The sequence below is a fragment of the Rhipicephalus microplus genome, chromosome 2 (assembly GCF_043290135.1).
Source record: "Rhipicephalus microplus isolate Deutch F79 chromosome 2, USDA_Rmic, whole genome shotgun sequence".
Lineage (NCBI taxonomy): Eukaryota > Metazoa > Arthropoda > Arachnida > Ixodida > Ixodidae > Rhipicephalus > Rhipicephalus microplus.
Window position 1 is genome coordinate 226,398,635 of NC_134701.1, and position 22,229 is coordinate 226,420,863.

General features: G+C 43.6%; 1 protein-coding gene across 1 annotated transcript; it reads right to left on the reverse strand.

Moving 5' to 3' along the window:
• Window positions 1–4,414: 4,414 nt before the first annotated feature.
• On the reverse strand, window positions 4,415–17,017 carry LOC119170355 (TAF5-like RNA polymerase II p300/CBP-associated factor-associated factor 65 kDa subunit 5L). Its single transcript, XM_037421493.2, has 14 exons — window positions 16,810–17,017; window positions 16,498–16,655; window positions 15,961–16,079; window positions 15,392–15,521; window positions 15,077–15,140; window positions 14,938–14,992; window positions 13,846–14,080; window positions 12,037–12,222; window positions 10,556–10,653; window positions 9,895–9,976; window positions 9,138–9,249; window positions 7,786–7,954; window positions 6,177–6,360; window positions 4,415–4,765 (listed from the first exon to the last, which is right to left on the reverse strand). Exons 1-14 carry the CDS (start codon window positions 16,876–16,878, stop codon window positions 4,606–4,608), a joined length of 1,821 nt encoding a protein of 606 aa, XP_037277390.2. The 5' UTR covers window positions 16,879–17,017; the 3' UTR covers window positions 4,415–4,605.
• Window positions 17,018–22,229: the final 5,212 nt, after the last annotated feature.

The window sequence follows — 22,229 nt, forward strand, 5'->3', positions numbered from 1 at the left end:
AAGTATTATTAACCTCTGGTAAGAGAAACAACTTTAATCAAAATGGCAAGCTTCAGAGGAAATATATCCTCTGGGAAAAAGTTTTTTACCAACCAGAAATTAGAACAAGCAAGTTTATTGCACAACACATAAATCTACAGGAAGCTTATGCATTGTACAACGCCATTTCTTGGCAGTATCGCTATCATCGCTATATGAAGTAGCTGTGAAGGAGAGATAGCTACTCTATATGTTTGGGGCACAGCGACACCCTCCTGTATGTGACATTTCGTTGACACTGAAAACAACTGCACACCTGAGGAACTTGGTGCCTTGTTACGACAGTTGAATCCTCGAAGCACATTATCATGATGAGGTGAAGCATTGACTTATCGTATAATGTTGGATAATTTATCATCTATAAGCTCACAATACAGGACGAACCACGATCATTTGTTCGTCTTATCAGGAGTTGCTCTTATCAGAAGTGCTTCTGAAAACAAAATGCTAACATGCCAAGTACGTCTAAATATATTGCTTGAAAGAACTGAATGAAGTATACTTAAAATGGGGAGGAAATTAACAAGAAAAATCATTCATTTGGCTCAGCTTGGTAGAAACTATGCTTTCAACGAGAGTATTTAGACTTATCTAGCGAGTAGTACTTGGTTTCGCAAGTTCATGATTAATATGCTCATGAATAAATTGCTACCACATATTAACAATAAAACTGTAGCACGACTATTTTGACAATTAGAAAAAAAGTTAAAGGAGAGAGACAAGCACAATTTTTCTTTAAAGAATGGAAAATTTATTCTTCAGGCTGTTCACCTTTTGAGAGGCTGTTTTACTGGCTTTGCTATCTCTTTTGGATACTCCTCCATTGCACACCGCTACTTTGCCAAAGCCAATACACGCCAAGTTGATTATGAAAGTCTGCAAGATTTTCTTTGAGGATGGAATATTATCCTATTTTCATCCCGCAGTAACTTTTTCTGAACGACATGCAGCTGAAGATCTCCGTTTACACTACTCACGATCAGAAGCCTCGGACGCACAAAAAACACAACCTAGCTATATTTAGTGTGCAAAATGACCTACCTTTGTTATGCACTTTCATAATGAAAATGGAGCATCACAATTCGCACTTCACTAGGAGCAGGCCCTATTCAAAACAACCTGAACTGACCACAACATGTGCTCAGGCACCATTGTGTGCCGGCGATAACAATGCATCTGACCCCTCTGATGGAACGATGGTGCCGCGTATGTGGTTTCTGTTTAATGTGATTATAATGGACAGATAATCGTTCTCATTTTGTCTGGCTTTTTTACAACCCCCTTCTCTTGCATTTTCTTCTCTAGCCAAGATCTTGTGTTGTTCTGTACTCCACTGCACTTTTGTTGGGGAACTGAAGAACGCAAGGAGTATACGAAAAGACAAACACTCTTTGTTGCTTTTTTTGCTGATAAAGCCAGCTCTTTCTCCACCTACAGGTTAGGGGTGAGGGAGATACCAGCTTTATACACTGACCTTTCCTTTCCACTTATCTCGTTTTTCAGTCCACGTCACAATTAGCTTTCGATATGCTTCCAGTGATTGCCCCAGGAAGTTTTTTTTATTTATTTGCTCATTTATTTATTTTCATTTTGCTTTCTCTTGTTCGCCTGAATGCCCCCATCTAGACTATAATGTTCGTTGTGCAGAATCCCCGTCGCTGTTGGTCGCTGTGAGAGTTCGTCTTAACAGAAGAGACCTGTTATGCGGTTCGTCTTAAGCAGATTTTTTTTCTGCATTGAGTCTATCGCAAACCAAACACTCCCTTGTTGTTTATCTTCAAGGAACACTAAAGAGCAAAATGATTTTTCATGTATTAATTAAGTACAATTTCACATTCATGAAAAAACCACTCTTACCACCACACAACACTTACTAAGTTCACAAATGCATGAAAATGAAATTTGGGTGGAGACGCCACCTTGAGATTCCAACCTGTGACGTACAAAATTTCAAAGGCGTATCCTTTGTCCTAAGTAGCCTCCAATCGATAAAAATGAAGTACATGGGCATCTGTGGGTACTAGAAACTTAGCATACAAAGTTTTAGAAAATTCCGTCAGGCTAATGTCACGAAAATACCAAAAATACATTTAGGAGCTTCTGACGTCACACACAGAGATTTCGGCGCATAGTTTAAAAATGAAACTTCAACCTGTTTTTTCTCACATAATAATGAATTTATGATAGCAAAACACATGGCATTAGAGTTTCTCAAAGTGCAGTTGGTCAATCTAAATGAAGTCATCTTTCAACCTCTTTAGTGTCCCTTTAAGCAAGAATTGGTCTTAACAGAGATAGTCTTCAAGGGAGTTCACTGTAACGCTGTTTAGTTATTAGGGGCGAAGCTCCTTAAGACCTCACGATGTCCGCCGTCTCCCGTCTGTTCGTAACACCATGTAACCTTCAACTTTAAGCAACAGAGGGTGTTGGTGGTAACCGTTTTGCATGTAACCTTCAACTTATAAGGAACAGAGGGCGCTGCTGTCAACGTTATATATATATATATATATATATATATATATATATATATATATATATATATATATATATATATATATATATATATAACCACGTTCCATACCACACATTCTCTCCTCTCATATGGACGAAGACGAACGCAGGAAAGCGCGACGTCCTGAGTATCAGCGTCACCGTCAACGGGAAGCTACCGTGGAGACAAAAGAGAAGGAAGCGGATGCAAAGCGGCGATGGTGACAACAAAGTTCTACACCACAGACTAGGGCTAAGAAAGCAAAGGCTAAGCGGGAAAAACGCCAAGCTGACGCGCAGTTGAGACAACTTTAAGCGGATGCAAGGCGGCAATACCGACAAGCAAATTCTACACCAGAGACGATAGCTAATGAAGCTGTGATTATGAAGTCAAAACGTAACCAGGAACTCGGAACCTCATATCAGCTATAAAGAAGAATCACTGCTATATTACAATCGGTCTCAGCACTATCTCTTTGAATAAAAAAATATATATAAGTATCACAACCACAATCAGTCTCAGTACTATCTCAACTTTAATCACAATAATCACCTCCGAAAGCTTCGCCCCATAATTATCTTCAAGCAGCTTGAAATGCAGTGATTTTTTTCAAAGGATTATTTTTTTATTTCATGATGTTATCTTTATGCAGTCTCTTGCATCCGTTTAGGTGGTTTGCTTTCAGATAAATCCAGCATTTGGTTGCGAAGGTGTACTAAGCCCCATACACATTGCCATGCACTGGCAGCTCCAGAAGTATGCTGTGCATCATCTGCTAGAGCGAGTTAGTAGTAGACAGCGTCACCCGACAAGCAGCATAACTTTTCTGTCCCCTCACAATTGAAAGATGTTCCGAGTACATCGCATAATCGGAGGGTTTGAATGTTTCGGATAGTCGAGTTGTCATTTAAGTCTGATTAAATACCAGACAATTAAAAGTATGTTTTAAACATTTGCATTTTACTATTTGCAAACATTTCTGTTTACCTGTGGCACAGATTTTTTCTGTGGGCACAGTACAGAGTGCCTGTTGACAAGAGTGCTGCAGTATAAAAAGGCTGCGAATTCCTGTGACTCTGTTGAAAGGTTAATATCTCAGGTTTTAAGTCCCCAAAACCATGATATGATTGTGAGGAAGGCCGTCGTGAAGGGGTTTGGAAACTAAGCTCAACACTTTGCCTGGAGATACCTCATACTACTTCTACATCATATTTTTTATATTAATGGCTGAAACATTGCATCATGTGAATTTTTTGCAGCACCTTTCTAGTGTTGTACAAGATTTGTGAAATTACACGCTACACTATAAGGTATTGGTGCAGTGCTTGGGCAGTTGGTGCCTTGCTGCATGCCAACAGCGTATGCATGAATTCCTCACAATACTATGTAAAAATGAATACAAACAGAAAATTGATCTAAAACAGCTTATTAGTACAAGCTTCCCCCCTCACCCCAGAACTTTGCCCTCGAGCGTCAACACAATCCGTGGAAAATGACAGACCCTGAAGTGACAGCAATGACGAAACATTTGAAAAAAAAAAAAGACGTACTTGTCGTCGTTTTGCTCACCTCTGCGACTCATGCGGCGTGGCTTTAACCTAAAAGGTAATATATATTATGGCATCTCGTCTAACAAAACCAAAATCGAATTGTATGGTGGAAGCGGGGGATTCTGCATTAATATTCACCACCTGGAGTATATTGACGATTGAGCACATGTGCGGGCACAACGCCCCGCAGTAAATGTTGGGAATTTTTAGCCACTAACACAAGGCCAGATTGTCCCTCTAAACAATAACATGCAAGCCCAGAATACACTACTACAACAATGAATTCAGCTGGCTGAACTCTATTCACATGGAAGCACACCACACAGTATAGAGATTCCATCGAAATCCATTATATATTTTCTTTCAAACAAGCACAAAATTTGTGGCACTGTGTGTCTCCGTGGCTGTCTCTTGGCCAGAGTGTCTTTCACCACTGAATGAGCAAGATGGCGGAACACGGCACGGTGGCTTTCTGGTGGCTCGAGAACTTGCGGACTTGGCCTTGCATTTGGTGCCCCGAATGCGTCAAGAAATGGAAGAAATGTCTGCACCGGTACCAGCCGCTGCAGAACCAACGAGGGTGAGGAGGTTTCGAGGTGCGTACCGCACCAGATGAAGTGCAGATGTGGATGTGGGGAAACTTGCCAGATGCTCCGGTGACATGTGGCCATTGGGATCTGCATCGCTGCAAAGGTGACAAAAGCACAAAAGATCAGAATTCACAATAAGCTTTCTTGCTTGTGGACACGTGCGTGGATACAAAAAAAAATGCACACAGCCAATCATTGCTTACAGGACATAAGGAAGAAGAGATGAAGTAAAGTCTACCAGCAAAAAAAAAAGCTCCACAACGATGTATCTTAAAACTACAGACCAAATTTAAGGCAAATGCCTATTATTGTTCCTGGCACTCCTATCACCCCAGTTTGATATATGAGCACGGCTTTTCATGGTGTTTCTATAGCGCCTACAAATGCCTATAAACGCCCGTTTTCAGAAATTTGGGGCCTATATGAACATTACTTTGTAGGTCTGTGCGAATAGCAAATTTTAAATTCGGAGTGCATTTGAGGCAAATGGTGATTTGGTCAAATAATTTCTAAGGGAGTTCAAATATAGTATATATCGAATATTATAAAGAAAAATAAGCACAGTTGTCATGATCCAAGTAACCTGCACAATATAATTTTTTTTTTATTGAAACAAGGCACATGCATAATCTTGACCTGTACATAATTTTAAAGAGGCCCTGAAAACATTTTCAAGTAACCATGGAATGAATTCACTGCGAGAGCTTATTGCCATACGAATTCAATGCCGCAAAAATTTTAAGAATCTGTCCAGTGCGAGTGGAGTTGCAAAGATTTGTCGCATGCTGCAATTGCATTCTCTCTTCTCGTCCCGATGAAAGCACTGGAAGCTAAGCAGAAAGGGATGGCATGGGCAAAGAAACTACGTCACCCATGCCTTGTGACCTTGAGCACTTTTTTTTTCTTCTTCGAATGCGCGGCCTTTTCAGTGTGATCGCACACGCATACGTGGACAAGTGGCGGCCTCCCGCTGTGATTTGTGTAATGACCAAGCGCGTCTTGTTCAAATCAGTCAATGGCTGATAGATGGGCTTGCTAGGTGTGATTTTTGAGCGTCTTCTGTTATTTGCTGAGAGAAGAGAAAGCAATTTTTAGCTGACTTTGATCATTCATTGTGAATACCAGGCTGCGTGCTGCACTATAATATTTGGCTCGCGTGTTGCCGGGAGCCTCTACTACCGATCGGCAGCATTTTCTGACCATGCTCAAAAATTTTTGCAGGAACCCTTTAACCTGTACGTTATGACAGTTGCAAGCCATTTTGTGTACATAATATCGTCAATGATATGAAAAATACCTGTGCACTGGTACTTTGTGTAACGCGACATAACAATCCATGCATTGAGCGATGCAAGAAAAAAACTACAAATCATTGTGACTGAAACGGTGTAAATTACACACAACACAGAGTACTAATCCAGATAACCCGTTCGCATGCAATGCTGGAGAAGCAGTTGGTAGAAGTAGATTTTGAGACAAAACCTCTGGATGCCCACAGCCACACACCTCGGTGAAGATCCCACACTGCGTCGAAGGTCCCAGAGATGAACAAGGGGCTCTGCGCCACCAGAGGCAAGCACAGAGCCATCGCGACTGAACGAGATGCTGTAGACTGCGTCTGTGTGGCCTCGCAGCTCCTTGAGCAAGGTGGAGCTCCCCAGGTCCCATACTTTGATCCTGCGGTCCTCACCTGTGAGGGGTGGAGTTTATTAATGTTTGTCACACCTTGTGTCCTTCAGAGGCCAAATGAATCAAGGCTAAACGAGTCCACTTATTACAATACCATTTATAACAATATATCGCATATAACGATGAACAACATTGGCACCATCAACTTTTCCACGCTTTCTATGGTAGAAAAATAAACTGCTTATTACAATGCTCCAGCATCGCGATATCAGGTTGAATCAGGCTACAGCATGCACCGAAAATGGCTCTCTGCGCCAACTGCGCCGTGCTGCACACAGCCACACGGTTGAGCAGTCTACCCTGGCAGTTATAGCAGGAGGCCCAACAGATGATACAGTCCCTCCGGCACTTTGTTTTTATGAAGGACCTCTTGCTCAGCTACAAGGAGCACCTAATCTTCCTGCAATATATGTGCGCCAGCTTCCCGTGAAGCAAGCGAAGCTTGCAGAGTATGGCTTTTCGGCAATCAAGTACAGTAGACTTGCGTTAAACAGAACCTGAAGGGACCAGGAAAATTTGCTTCGTTTAACAGGAGATCCGTTTACTGAGGGATGAGCAGGGGTGCAGAATTCTGGTACGAAATCAACTGTGCTAGAGGCAGCTGTTCTGTTTAAGCAGTTCCGTTTAACAGATTTAAATTTACTAAAAGTGCACTGTAGTACATAATTAAACTACCTTACATACATGAATATTAAATGTTCTGATCTCTCTTTTGTCTTTTCTTTTTTTAATTTGCTTATAGCGATTATTGGTTCTAACAATGGGATTTCGTTGGCACTTGATGTCGTTATATGAAAACTGCACTGTATAAAGTTGAACTCTAAAATAACGAAATGCACGGGGAGAGCGACAAATTTTGCTGTCGCGAGAATTAAGTTGACTTGTTGACTATTTGCACGTGGTAAACGCACGGATCATCCTTCGCAATACAGCAATTTATCTTATGCACCATGGTTATTGTGAGTTCCAAGGAACACCGTCATTTCGAAAGCGTCTAACACGTGCTGCCATAGCCATGGTAAGCATCCGTTATTGCCGATTGCCCACGTTGCTGAGTGACTGCTGCAGAACGTTGCTAAGACAGGTTCTGGACCCATTCTTGGAATGGGGAAAGAAACTTTATGGGCACAAGTGAAACCGCTTACGCATGGCGACCTACGAATGGCAGGTGGCAGCATAATGATGCAGCTGTCCAAAGAAAAAAGATTCTGTCTTAAGAAGCGGCATGGTATCAATGACGTTATTTGGCGCGTGCGACTGCTTCTGAAACAGTGTAGATTTCGCTTCGTAATTAAGTATTTTAACTCCCCAAGATCTAAAATTAATGTGATTCCCCATGATCCATGGTTTCTGTTAGAGGCAAAAGAGTTCAACATGATTCACTGAAGAGGGCAAAGTCGAAGTCACAACAGCAGCTTGTCCTCACCGGCTGAAGCAAGCAGCTGCCCGTCAGGTGAGAAGGCGAGAGCAAAGATGGTTCCCCGGTGAGCAGGCAGGCTGCGCACCACCCGGCCATCCTGCACTGACCAGAGCCGCAGGCACCGGTCACTCGAACCAGTCGCCACGTAATTGCTGTTGGGATGGAACTTCACGCTCTGTATGGGAGATTGAAAAGAAGAAACAAGAACTTAAAAGGGCCATGACACACAACTTTCTATCACAATCTGTGTGATGTGGGTCAATCCTTGTGGATTCACGAGCGAGCTGATGAATTTTGCGCGCATCTATATTTTTTAAAAATGCGCGAGCGACCTGAGAGTCGGGCAACACTCATGCAATCACGAGTAGTGAAGTAACACGCCTCTACTTTTGCTGGCGTCTGCATTCAGACTGATGATTTTGTTTCGAGGTCAGCTGCGAGTTCAATGAAGCTATTTCAGCTATCTTCAGCTTGGCATTGAATTTGAACGATTTGCTGTGGCCCAAACTTGAATAAAAGACAATGACTCCGCTCCATTCTAGCGCATGTCACACACGCCATGGCAAATTGGCAGTGGTGGGCAGGTTTAATAGATGGTGGGCAGGTTTAATAAATGGCGAATCCTTGTGCTCATTCTGTGATAAAAAAATATCAGTTCACAGACCATTTTTCATGTAGTTACAGGCACAATAGACCCTCTACTAGTATTTTTAACTGAAAACTGCAATCTATTGGGTGACCATGTCATGGCCCCTCTAACACTCAGCCAAATTACTATATTGCAAGTGCCTTCATATTGAAGTGAACAGAACATTGAATATGAAAGACAAGTTAGATCAAGAGGCAACACGTATGGGCACCACACTTTCAATAACATTTATTTTAACGAAATGTTTATTGACATCTTGTGCATCAAAGCTACGGTCTAGTCATCAGGCATATTGCACTGAACAACTATAGATTATTTTTTGACTATCTGAAATTTTCAGTAACATGCACTAAAATCTCTCCCTGCGAAATGCGGCCACCACAGCCGAGAATGGGATCCATGACCTCACATGGGCAGTGCTATTACCGAGTAACCATGCCACTAGTTTTCGCTAGTCCATGCTAAATAAGACGCAGTGAATAGGATACCCAAAAGCAAACATAGAACTGCTTTCTAATACGACACACGCAGTCACTGCGTAACTACATCAGCACATTACCACTTACACCAGATACATCTAAAAATTTAAACTGTTATCAGAGCAACTCCAAGGCTCTGACCGGCTGGTCATAGGACCGCGACATCTGCACCTCTATGCATAGAACTGTGCGAACTGAGAAAGAACACAAGCGAACAGTGAAAGCCTTACGTCCACGTCCATGTTATGGCCAGCTAGTATCCTCAGTGGGTACGTCCTCTCGAGTGTCCAGATCTTCGCTGTGCTGTCTTTTGATGCTGTGGCAAAGTACAACCCCAATGGCCTGCATACACCACACAACCGTAGCAAAACCTGAAATGTTACAAATGCTTAAGAGCTCATACATAAGCCACTGAGTCCACGAAAGAAAACGACACGAGTGCTCTACACGCAGGCTCGCCATAAATGACCATGCAGGAAGGCTACAACAAAGAAAGACCTCCATCTAAACAACCCCAATTAACCTAATAAATAATAAAAATACCTGAAATGCCTGTCATAAAAAAGATTAAAAAAAACCTAACCACAAGACAGGATATGCAGGCAATTGCATGGCCACAGTGGAACAGAATGCTCTTCCACTGATGTTTCAACACAACCAAAAGTGTTTAGCCCATTTAATGTTCTCAGTGCACTAGTAGTCGGTCATAGCCAAGCCAGCACAAGGACCACGTTTACATCTTTTCACAGTGCCACCAGAAAAAGTTTGTCAACAAAGTTGGCAAGAGACAACCAATTATACTTTGCAGTAAAATGAAACATAGCTTAAAGCAAGTACATATCCACAAAGGGACGCCAAAAGAGTTGTAAAACCCAATATTTAACACTTTCACCCGGTTTATAATTCATTAAGGAAAAATAGCTGCTATGGCGATGGATAAAAAGTATAGACCGAAATTTCCAATTCAGAAGGGAAGGCCTGGCATACCCAATATCAAGGTCCCAGACAGGATATGAGTGACCTCTGTAGATAGCAACATTGCAGTGCGTTTTTAAGCTCCATGCTCGCACTGCAAAATAAGAAGGGAGGGGTGGACAAAAAAAAAAGAAAAATTTTTACTGGCAGTGCTACATAGTTTTACATATTTCTAAACATATTGCCATATACACAAGGCGGGCTGAATACCTAAACTCCTGAAGTGCTGACTATATTAACGACAACCAACATCAAGCCAAGGAAAGTATAGAGGACGTTATTTGTAGCAATTATGATGCAAACTAGAAGAAATTAAAGTGTACGAAAAGACAACTGGCAGGGAGAAAACCTGCAGAATTTGAATAACGCCACTGACGCTACACGAATTCACCCACTAAAGTGCACAGGAAGGTAGCCATGGCCGCAGCTCAATTGTTAGAACATTGGTCATGTTTTGACTTGTGCTAATATTCGAATGCTTCGAATATTCGAAAAAGCAAGAAAGTGGTGACAGCTGTTGACAATGCTGCAGTAGGTATGGCTTGGGGAAACATTATTAATATTTTACCACCTGTCTTTCTGCGTCGCAAACCTCTGGCCGCCCTTACTGTGGCAATAACATCTTTGTTACGGCACCAAAGAAAGCTGCTGCTGAAGGCATTCGTGAACTTGCCTGTAGTGTCTTCGGAGCACGATAGCATCAACTCCTTTCCAGGCAGGAAGTCAAGGTCATACACAGGGCCGCTATGACCTCGCAGCACTCTGCTGTCACTGGCAATGTAAATAGAACACTTGCTTCAGAACGAGGGCGTCTCACCCAATGACATGCACATATGCGCTCAGAAAGTGATATTGAGTTTTATTCCTTTCGCTTAATTGCCAATATTTCAAGTTGCTTCACAGCAAGTCGAAATTTGAACACTCAAGCTTAAAGCTAGTTTAAAAATATTACGTGGCTTAAGATATTAAAGGGACCCTGAAATGGTTCTTTTAAGTTTTGTCAGTGTTTAGGCTACAGCGTCATAAAACCATTCACACCACAAATGTAGCGACGTGCTGTGTACCAAGGCCGCTACAAGCAATTTCATCATACCCGCTAGTATCGCTGGCGATCACAGAGCTCTACAAGCGAACTCGATGATTTGAGCTTCGCCCAGTCTAGAACTCTGAGATAGCATGCCAACAAGTTGCGTGTAATCTCTGAGGCCATCACACAGTGCCCTTGGCAGCACACACACCGTCTGGCAACAGAGACAAAAATCGCGGTGTGGTTGATAGCTGCTTCGACAGGTGCCGCCACCCTACCAGCCTATCTTACTCCCGCGCATTCTACAACCAATGAGATCAGCAGTTACGGTGACATCACGTTACCAGAGCATGTCGTTATGTGGATTGGCAGTTGAAAAGTCGTTTGGCAGAGTTGCAGCGATCTCCAGCAATTCGCAGCTTTAAAGCATTGTAAAAAATTACACAGTTTACACAGAAAGCTCAAATGGGTCTATAAATTACCCCTAAGGCTCGGTCTACCGGCCTAATGCGTTTCTACAAAGTCGTCAAAACTGTTTCAGGATCCCTTTAAGGGCAAGAACTTCTGGTTAGTTCAATCAATGTAACTTTCATGGCCTTCCTGATCAGAGCAGCATAATTAAACATGCCAACATTAAATATGCACACTTTTGTATACATTCCTGGGTGCCCTCCTGAGCATTTAATTTTGAATGACAATTCACAGTGCTTCGAACATATTGACTGTACATTAAGAGCCTGCTGTAAAATGCCACACAGCAACTATACGCTCGCACTCTAGTTAAGCAGTTGCAAAAGATATGTATTCAAAGTTCTCAACTTTCGCCTACTAAAGATGCCATGCCAATGGGACAGCACAAATCTGTGGTTCACAAAAAAAGGAAAGTGTATTTCTTCGCTTTGGCAAAGTGGAACGTCTTCTGACGCAGTAATCACAATAAAGGAAACGATGGGGGATAATGACAACGGTGCCTTCCTCCTCAACTACACTTAAATGAGGTTCAGTTAGTTGGGAAACATATACTTTGGAAGGTGACACTTATTACCACCAGGCACACTGAGCACATTTCCTTATAAGCCCTGTTAAATGATGCACACAAAGATTATACATTCTCATACAAGACAAACCTCTCTTGAGGTGTGTTGTAGTGATCCATCTCGTCAGCATCGCAGTACAGCCTGACTCTGCTGACGTCTACATCGGGTGGATCAGTTGATAGGGGACGCGCCAACAGGCTCCAGAGCCGAATAGATGAGTCTTCAAAACCGCATGCCAAGAGGCTGCCATCCTCCACTTGTGATGCTGAACAGAGCCTGTTTGCATGCAAAACATGGCCGAAAAAAGTTCACACGAGAATATGTTAACAGAGGCATTCTTCAGCATTTGCGACTTCGCAATACAATACCACCGCACGCTGATAAAACAATGTCGTGCCTCAACGTGGCTGCACGTGATCTAAGGAACTATAATATATGACAAGTGCTACATCTTTCGGGATGAATGAATCCAAAAAAATCCGACAAACACTCGTTGGTTAAATTTTTTACGATTTGAATTTATAATTTTAGAAGAGCATTCGCAACATTCAAAGAGCATTTTCAAAGCAGAGAATAATCATTCGAAAGAAACGCGCCTCTATTAGCGGCGACAACCTCCTCGAGTATGCTTGTGTCTATTACAGCAAGTTTTAAGGTTGTAATATGAAGTGTAAGTGTCTTGTATTCAAGTATTTGTGCTTGTGTGTATATGTGTTTGTGCCTTTCAACCTTTCAGACATCTAAAATAGACTTTGGGTGTTTGCATGTTTTCATGTTCATGTATTATTTCACCAAAGAATTTGGAGTATATTGAGAACAATAATATAGTAGCAATTATTTTTTTTCCATCACGAAGATGAGGGAGGCTGGGCAAAAAAGCTGAGAAGCAGCTAGCTAAGAGCCTGCTCCCAAAAATGCAGAAAAGTACACTTTGGCGAGTTTACAGCAGTGCACCATGAACAGCCTTATTAACTGGGTAAATAAATGGCAAATGAAAAAAATGAAAGGATAGAGAAATAAAGCTATGAGCAACAATTCAGTGCATTTCCACTGAAAATAAAGTTAATAAGAACACAACAATTTCAACAACTGGCAATGCAAAACTAAACACTGGATTTCGGATAGTCGTGCACCTGCGAGTTCAATAAAAGCCAAATTTCAATAAAACTTCAATAAAAGCCAAATTTCCACTAGAAAAATGCACCTGAATTCCATGAAAAATAAACTTCGAAAAGACGAAGCCCTACATATAACAAAGTAATTTTAAATAGTTTCATGTCAGCATCGGCTTGCAACGAATTCACACTCATAGTATAGGACATAATGAAAATATATATTGTAACGTTGATTGTGATATCGTTGCAACTAGGTTCAACTGTTTCAACACGTCAACGTAAGGTTTCGTGAATGGCTCACCACCCACAAACTTGCCATATAGTACAACTGGTTCAAACAGTTTTCGTTTCAAAAAGTTTACCACTAAAATTTGAAGATTTGACCCACCCATTTGCCAAAGCTTCTACTTTTTTTGTCATAATGAAGAAAGAAGGAGGCTGGGAGAACAATCTTGAAAGCAGCTTGCATAAAGCCTGCTCCCAAAAGTACAGTAAAGAGGCAGAACTTTTCCACCAGCACCTTTTATTTGTTTTTCACTGACAGCCCACCCAGGTTTCTGGGCTGTCAGTGAAAAACTAATGGCATCATGTGGCTCCCAATGGCATCATGTTTGGTACAGGGTGTCGAGCTATTCATCTAGTCCTAGCTAACATACGTTACACGCTACCTCGTACAGTATTGCTCTGGACAAATTGAGATTGATGGCATCTATCGAACACTGATCTCTGTTCTGCAAAAGAAAATGCCTCACAAAAGATACATGCTGCTCTGCTTTGTGCTCACCCGGACAGACGGTCATTTACTGCGTAGAGGCAGATGGAAGGAATGCAGGGGGCACCTTCCTTGACATTTTTGATGGCCTGGCGCAAGGAGGCTAATGATTCTTTGCAGTGTTCAACAGGAGGTTCCTGCTTGTTATCAACACTGCTACCTCTCGCAGCTGTCGATGACGAGACCAACTGTTGCTGTAAGCCCAAGGCTTGCGCATCCCCATTCATTTTTTCATGCGCAAGCTGTACTGCAATTCGAAGAAAGAATACAGAAGAGCTCAAAATAGCGTTTATTTATAGATTGAAATTCATGGGCTCCCTAGGTTGAGTGCTATGCAAAATGACTGGGCAAGTTACGTAATTTGCGAAGTGTTCATTGAGAGCCATGCAATGTCAGACATATGATAAACGAAAGACTGATGTTCAACAGAAAGCAATATACATCAGAGAACATACAATACTCGGAACAATGCACAAAGAGAGAACCAATTTATATTTCACTTTTAGTTGTGGCAGTTGTAGCTTGCCACAGTTACCATCTTGTTACGGTAATGTGTGTGTAGCCTTCAGACACGTAGGAACGCTCCTTTGATCCAATGCCATTAAGTTTATCCACTGTTACTGCTTCGTTGGGATGTTTACTCATGATACTACATAATGCTTGCAAAAGTGGACCGAGAACCTAGATTTGCAATGATGAAAATGCTAGGTTAAATGAAGTATGTGTGTGCTTAAATGCTGTATCACAGCATCGAGTACCCTGCAGTGCTGGAAAAAATTCTGAAAGTCCTGACACAAATACTTGAAGCAACTACCAAGATTGCATAATTTAGAGGATTTATCACTGCAAAAACAGCAATAAGAACAAAGACACAGAAAGAACACGCAGGACAAAGCGCAATCTGTTCTTTCTGCGTCTTTCTTTTTCGCACTGTTTTGCAGTGATGAAGCCATACCAACGGGCTCCGTCCCACGTTCTTTTGTAGTTTACGTTGTGTGCCTACAATAAGCATCTATAGCTTTCATTACAGCCACATCTGCAACACATGAATCAGTCAGGGACTGAACACATAAAAACATGCCTGTTAAATGTACATGTTCTTACCATCAATGTCAATGTACAGGTTGAAGACTTGTAGCAAAATGAGGTTGTCACTGTCCTAGAAAGCAAGAAGGAAAAATTAGCCTGGAGGATCATCCATCCACAAGTAAAACATTATATCACACAGGACAAAGCTTCTTACCCTCAAAAAATTTAAAACATACTCCAAGCTGTCATCCGAGAGTTTTACTGAATACTTGTTCTCTCTGAAAAAAAAAGGGGGGGGGGGAATGGTTTCACTTTCAAAAACTTTTTTTCACCTGCATAAAAGCTTGTTTGCAGTAATTAAAATAATGCATTTTATACTCCCATTTTAAGCATGTCAGAAGTAGCAAGGCCTTAACATTTGCCATAGTAAAGGCGGGGGTTGTTTAAACCTCACACCACCTCTTGCTAGACTCTTGAAAACTAAGAGTTCACAATAGCATCAGGACCATCGCATGAAAATATATATCACCTGAATTCCTTTACATGAGGATGGGAAGGTACATCTGATGCAGAGGTTATGCTAGGCAGCATGTCCGTGATCATACGATATTGATCCGATGATTGAAATGTGCTCCGATGACGACTGTGAAACTTCTGAGCTGTGGGCACCATTTGAAAAGGGAGAATAGGTGTTTTCAGTGAACATCACAAAACAGCAGTAATATTAGGCCACGGCACACAAAATAAGTGAAGCTATAGGTGCAGGAGATGCAAGCCCTTTGTTTCACAACATCACTGACTACTCAAGATGTACTTTTCATAAGCTTTCGTAGCACACAACGGGTTTTTCTTCCATCACTTATCCCTCATCTTGTTGGAATCATCTACATGCCAACAAAAGCTATTAACTTGCATGTCTCAGAAAATACTAGTCACATGAGAGGGAAAGTTATCAGCAGCTTAAGTGCAGAACGGACGTAGTGCGTCATGCAAAATGAAAGAAACTATTGCTTGCGACGGTGCTATTCAGTAGGCATTTAAGCAAGCGTGGCAGGCCGATGAATAAATCAAAGGCAAATACAATGAAAAGTGGACTACCTGAAGACTTTTGACCATTGCTGATGAGTTCAAGGTACAAATGAACAAACATTGGGAACAACATGAATGTGAGTTCGGACTTGAAAGGTTCGCAAGCATCGGCAATGAAGTTCTTGAGCCTGCACGGGAGAAAAGAAAGGCGGCACGACTAACGAAACTGCCTCGCAGATAGCGCCAAAATCGGCACGCAAGAGTTGTGATCAACAACTATTTTCGTAAAGAGAGAAAAGGCAACGATAGCTGTTCTGAGAGAACCGCTTGTCGTTCATATGACGAGGAGCGTTTACAACTGTGCTACCGGTTTTTTTTTTTTTTTTTGTAGAAGTTTGTTAACTGCCCTTAAAAATGGCACGTCCTCATCAGGAGATAGAATGCTACACAAAAAAAAAAACACAGTGCAGTAGGCTCGGTAAACGTTGAGCGATGCAGCCACAAATAGCGCACTCTTAGAGTGTTTGAGCAACCAAAAAGAGAAGGGGGTGAGGAGACACGGCAATTGCCTAAAGTTGTAACGATTACTGCAATGAAATAACTTACTTGCTAAACTGCTGCTCAACAGCTTGAGCGTCCTTATTTACAGGGCTGTAGCTTAGAACATTTTTAGCTCCCGTCTCTGAAGCCACCGTTCCATTCAATGCAAAGTCGGCTACGCTTTGCTGCAGCTTCACGTCAGATTTCTTGAAGGAATCGCAGTCCTACGAAGCAATATTGTCGTTAGCATTCTACAGATCTCGAATGAAATAAAACATGACGCTAATAGCGAGTGGCAAATGCACTGTCAAGAGGTTTCTTCTCCCAGCAACTTGACGCCAATAAACATGCTAATGCTTTGCCAAAAATAGTGATTACCATGTACTGCCTTCCTTTCAAGTAGCGACCGACTGCTGCAGCAACCATTTCGTTCCTGTTTTTCTTCATAGTCTGCAATCATTGGGGTAAATGTCACATGTTTACACTATTTTCAACGTTTAACATGCGCACGAACCCCATTGCGCCGTCTTAAAGAAAACACAAACGTCCATGCAGCGACTGATGATGTCGCCAACGATACGCCCAGATACGAAAGCCAGAAATGAGCTGAATTGTCAGCTGTGGAAGCAAGGTGAGTATTGTTTCGTTACGTCAGGTTTGAGGTGAACTTTAGTGCAGTTTTTCCAAACATCTAAATTGTTTTTTTTGCGTTTTATTGTTTTTTTTATTTTAGCCTTTTAGCGCGGCGGCGTGGGTGCGCGGGAAATGTGAAAATGCGTTTTGCTATTTCTCATTATTGATAGCTACAAAACTCTCTTAAATCCTTTATTTGTTCAGTGTGCTTCACCTAAGTAAAAAAAAAAGAAACAAGCATGTCCAATGAGCCAGCTCATGGCATCCTTCATGCTTTCTTGAAAGTTTCCCCGCCACTAAACTCGATAGGCGGTGCCGTTCAACTTTCGCAGTTTCTTGTCTTTCGGCGCAATATCTACGCCGGTGGTAGCCTCAAGAAGCTTGGCGGGGCCCTTTCAGCCTGTCAGCTGCTTCCACTGCAACCGTCGCTGCACGAACTCGTGGGCGAAGCGCGAGGCCTCTTCTCCACTGCCAAAGTGTTGGCGGACGTACTCTTCAATTTCGGAGTTCGAGTCGACTTCCCTCAGCAGCTCGAAGAAAGTTGGCACGTGGACGTACGACGGAAGTCTCCCGAGCCTATCGTAGCACCAGCGGGTGAAATCCTGGTCCGCGGCTGCGCGTCGGGTCCACGCCGGGTCTTGCCGTTGGTTCCTACTTTTGCTCTGCAAGGCGCGCGCGAAGGCTTTGCCACCGAGCGATGGGAACCGCGTCATGTTTTCGATGGCGACAGGCTCCGGTGTGCCAACTTGGTCCGCCCGTACGTGCCCGCATTGCGGCTTTGTCGGCGCTTTCAGGCACACTTCGGCCCAGGTTGTTGGAGCAGCAGGAGTGTCGACTGCAGCGGTAGATGTACGGCGGCAGACCATGTTCTTTCTTTCGGCTGGTTGTGTCGCTACCTCCGATACGAAGCTGCGTGCTGTTTGGCACTTCTCGTAGCCGCCCCAGGCTCCTTCGCGCTGCTCCACTTCTTCTTTGAGGCTTCCATTTGTGTGGTTATCCTCAGCAAGAAGTTCTGCATTATCGCGAAATCCAAGTTCAGCTTTGACGTGTTCGGCACGGTGAACTCGCGTGTCCGGTAGAACCGCTGGGGCTGTTTCTACAGTCGGGTTTACGACCTTAATCGATTCCACTGGTTTTTCCTGTGAGTCAATGAACGAAGTCTGACCGCCTTTGAAGAACTTGCCGTTACAATTCAAGGGTGGCTCTTCATTCTCAGGGTCGGGTGACAGTGCGGCCAGCGTCGCGCCTGCCGCCTGCAGTTTGTCAGTGCTGTAGCTTGGTTGGTTTTGCAAGGTCGGATCGGCGGTGAACGGCAGTCTACCCAAGGTGGTCATGAGCTGGCCAAGCAGTTGGAAGTCTTGGTCGCAGGTGCGTTTCACAGGCAACGACGTGCGGAAGTAGCCGGAGGCTAACCAGGAGAACATGCAGGCACCGGAGAAGGGTCCGTGCACACAGCCCAGATGGTCCTTGTAGAGCCAGAGATCGCAATCGCTGTTGTCATTCATGTCGAGCATCGAGGCTTGTTGCTGCTTGGATGGCTTGGCGGAGCGCAGCTGTACTCTGCTCGGGGTGGAGTCTTCGTCGCAGGAGTCCGGTGGCATTCCAGATTTGAATTCGGTGTTTGACTCCCCAGTTCTCTTCCGCACCGTTTGAATCATCGCGTTGAGGTCTTCCGATGGGCTGGAGACTGCGCTGCCCTTTTTCAGCTCGGGGGCTTCTCGGGATGTTGGTGACATGGCGCCTGTAGGCCTCGGAACGTGCTCCGCTTCTCGTCCTCCACGCGCGCACGTGGTGCGGCCGTGCCGTAGTCCTCGTTTTTCTCGTCCCCTCTGTGACACTGTTCACGCGCACATCTGCCGCAAGACATGCCGTAGATCAATATGTGATCTTTGCGAATTCCTTTTATGTTCTGCGGTCGATGTTTCCTTTATTCAAAGATCCAGATGGTAAACTGACCACCCCACCCTTTCCCGATATATGTGTGCCAGAGAACCAAAGTTTAACCAACACCTTCTACAAAAAAAAAGTCACAGTTTTGCTGCACGGGCGAAACAATGAATGTGATAGCAACAACTTGGAACGTAACGCTGAGAACGGCAAGCAGATCAAAACTTGCAGCGCGCTGCTCACGCACAAATGACACGAAAACAACATACACAGGAAGAGAGCGAACTAACAACGTTTACTACTCGACACTTAGCGCGCTGTTTAAACAAAAACGACGCACGAAACATGATCACGAGTAAAGATGAGTGCAAACTAACAAGTGTCCCAGTTGTTATACTTCGCTGTGAATGAAAAGCGCGCTCTTTTTGCACACGGGGCCTGTGTACTGTAGAGAGTGAAGTGATCTTCGTGGGCCTGGAAACTAACGCAATCGTTCCGGTGAAAGCCGAAGGCACATGATTCTCCCCATCCGAGGATAAGCGCGCGTGCACAAGCATATAGAGAATACCATTCACCGATTTTCTTGCGCAGAACATCAAATAAACGTTTTGTTCACTCTCTCCAGACGCAAGACTATCGTCTTTCGACGACATTTGCGGTGTAACATGCAGATTTGGAACCATTTTTTTCATGAGTTTTCATATATATACAAACGTATACATATACGGTTAATGACAGCGGCCGTGACGGTAAACAACTAATTGAGACTGTCCATATAATTGCTCTCGCAATAAAATCACAGCATATTCACGGAGTGAATGCGTATGAGTGGGGCGAAGCGTCCGTGCTTCTGTCCGTCCGTCTTTACTTCCGTCCGTACACGCGTCCGTCAGTCCGGACGGTCGGCCACTTCGCCCCACTCATCATCATTAATTCCATGGATATGCTGGGAAAACCACGAACGCCATGTAAGGTATATTATTCCCAAGCACATTAGGGTTCCTCGAAGCGCGTGCCCCACTACGCTGCTTTGGATGGTGGAGGCAACCTCGTCGTCTGCTACGGAGTCCGCCTTTACGATGCCCTCTCCGCAAGCCGCCTACAGCCCCGACACCAGCCAACGAGTGTTGCGCGGCTGCATACAGAGTTTGTTGCGTCAAAACGTGTGGTACTCAAACAACATTAGAGAAATACAATGTTTTTTTTTGTTTTTATCGGCAGTGTGAAGGTCTTAGATATCTATTCTCTATAGTCTTCATTTTTAAAGACATTAGCAGCTGGAGTTGCTTGCAGCAGAAAAATACCGTTGACGCAAGCCGCGTCTACACCGTCAATTAGCGTCTTTTTGGACTAGTAGCTAACTATTTATATAGGTTAAAGATGTGAAACATCAGCACCTAAGTCACATGACCTTTCAATGTGTGTGTGTGCATTCCACAAAAGGGTAAAAAACAGTTTGCCAGCTGGCAGGAAAAAATATAAGCGTTTATCTGTGCGTTTATCTATGTGCTTCTGCCCGTCTTTCCATCTGTCCATGCATCCGTCACTTCGTCCATGCCTCGGTCTGACCATCCGTCCATCAGGACGGATGGACGTTCGCCCCACTCATCATCATTCTTTCCGTGGATATGTTGTGATTTTTTATTGTATGGTGTTACTCAAGAAGTTTAAATTGTGGATTAATACATCGATAAATTGATAAAGTTGAAAGTGGCTCGTGTCGGTGAAGCTTTCGCATATGGCTGCGTTCTGTGTAATTAGGCGCGTGAAATGTTTTCAAACTTGCTATGCACTCACTACGTGGCCTTAAGAGAATAGGCGCAGTAACGTGTTTGTCTTTTGTAGTGGGTTGCCGACTTTATACCATGAAGTCATTATAATCATATGTTCTGGCGCCAGATAGATTGATTTATTTGTTTGATTTGTAAAACTATACCAGCAACGTCAGCCGCAAACGTGCTGCCCTACCCTCAGATTTTACCCTCTTCCTCCGGTATAAAGTGTCTAGCTGCACGCGCATCGACGCACCCTTATTCGGTACGTAGGTGAGTGCCTCCAGCGGCCGCCCCATGAGAACGCACCAGTGCTCTCACAGTTGCCTCGAGTGGTTACCTCTATAGTGAACTAGAATAAATCACGTGACTGAGTGGTACGGAGGCGAACTGTCTCACACAGTGGCGGGTTGCAACATTCGGTAGAAGCCCCGCCGCGGTGGTCTAGTGGCTAAGGCACTCGGCTGCTGACCCGCAGGGCGCGGGTTCGCATCCCGGCTGCGGCGGCTGCATTTCCGATGGAGGCGGAAATGTTGTAGGCCCGTGTGCTCAGATTTGGGTGCACGTTAAAGAACCCCAGGTGGTCTAAATTTCCGGAGCCCTCCACTACGGCGTCTCTCATAATCATGTAGTGGTTTTGGGACGTTAAACCCCACATATCAATCAATCATTCGGTAGAAGGCATGGCCTTCCAGACTGCATGTTGGCAGCAGGCTCCCAATTGAAAAAAAAGATCGACGTTCCAGGAATAGTTTCTCTTTTTTTTTCTTTCAGGAGGCGTTGCACGGATACACAAGTAACACAAGGAAGGACACAGAGGAAAGAGGGAGAGAGCAAGCTGGCAACCGCCACCTGGATGGGGCACAATGCCCTCCAGAAGCCATTGCCAGATGGCAATGTACGCCTGTACCACGCATTATTACTGCGATATTCCATGAAAGTTACTTTCACTGGATTTCCGAGCAGAAAAAAGTCATTTTCACTCTTTTTTCAAGCAGGCGCGTGTGTTTCGGGATTAGAACACCTACTTGGTGTGCAGACGACCAAGTGTCGATCCTCATTCGGACACGGAATTTTTGATTATTGATTTTATTTGCATCTTTCCCCATTTTTCGGGGACGAACAAGATGATGATTTTTTGCTCTCAACCAGTGACGCTGACACCGGAATTTCTGAGAGCCCCACCCGACATTTTTCTATGATTTAAGTAAAAAGTTTCTCTCTCTCTCTCTCTCTCTCTCTCTGCTAAATAACCTCCGACACCAAACTTGGAAACTCGAGATGCTCGTTTCGTTTAGAGCCCTGCATGCGGGGGCACTTCTGACCGATTATTAGTGACGATGCGTTGCCTGTGAGACATTTTAATTTAGTTTCAAAGTAAGGGTGCGTGCTCGATGCGTTGCCTGTGAGACATTTTAATTTAGTTTCAAAGTAAGGGTGCGTGCTCGTCCGAGTATTCAGGTGCAATCGACATTTTCTGTGGTTTGACGTAGACATGGGGCCCCG

Coding starts and splice junctions, on each gene's coding strand:
- LOC119170355 (XM_037421493.2), bottom strand. CDS start 16,878: ATGAAGAAAAACAGGAACGAAATGGTTGCTGCAGCAGTCGGTCGCTAC. Junction 9,250..9,894: donor GTCTGGGACCTTGATATTGG/GTATGCCAGGCC, acceptor TGGTGTATGCAG/GCCATTGGGGTTGTACTTTG. Junction 4,766..6,176: donor AGTGTGGGATCTTCACCGAG/GTGTGTGGCTGT, acceptor TCACCTTTGCAG/CGATGCAGATCCCAATGGCC.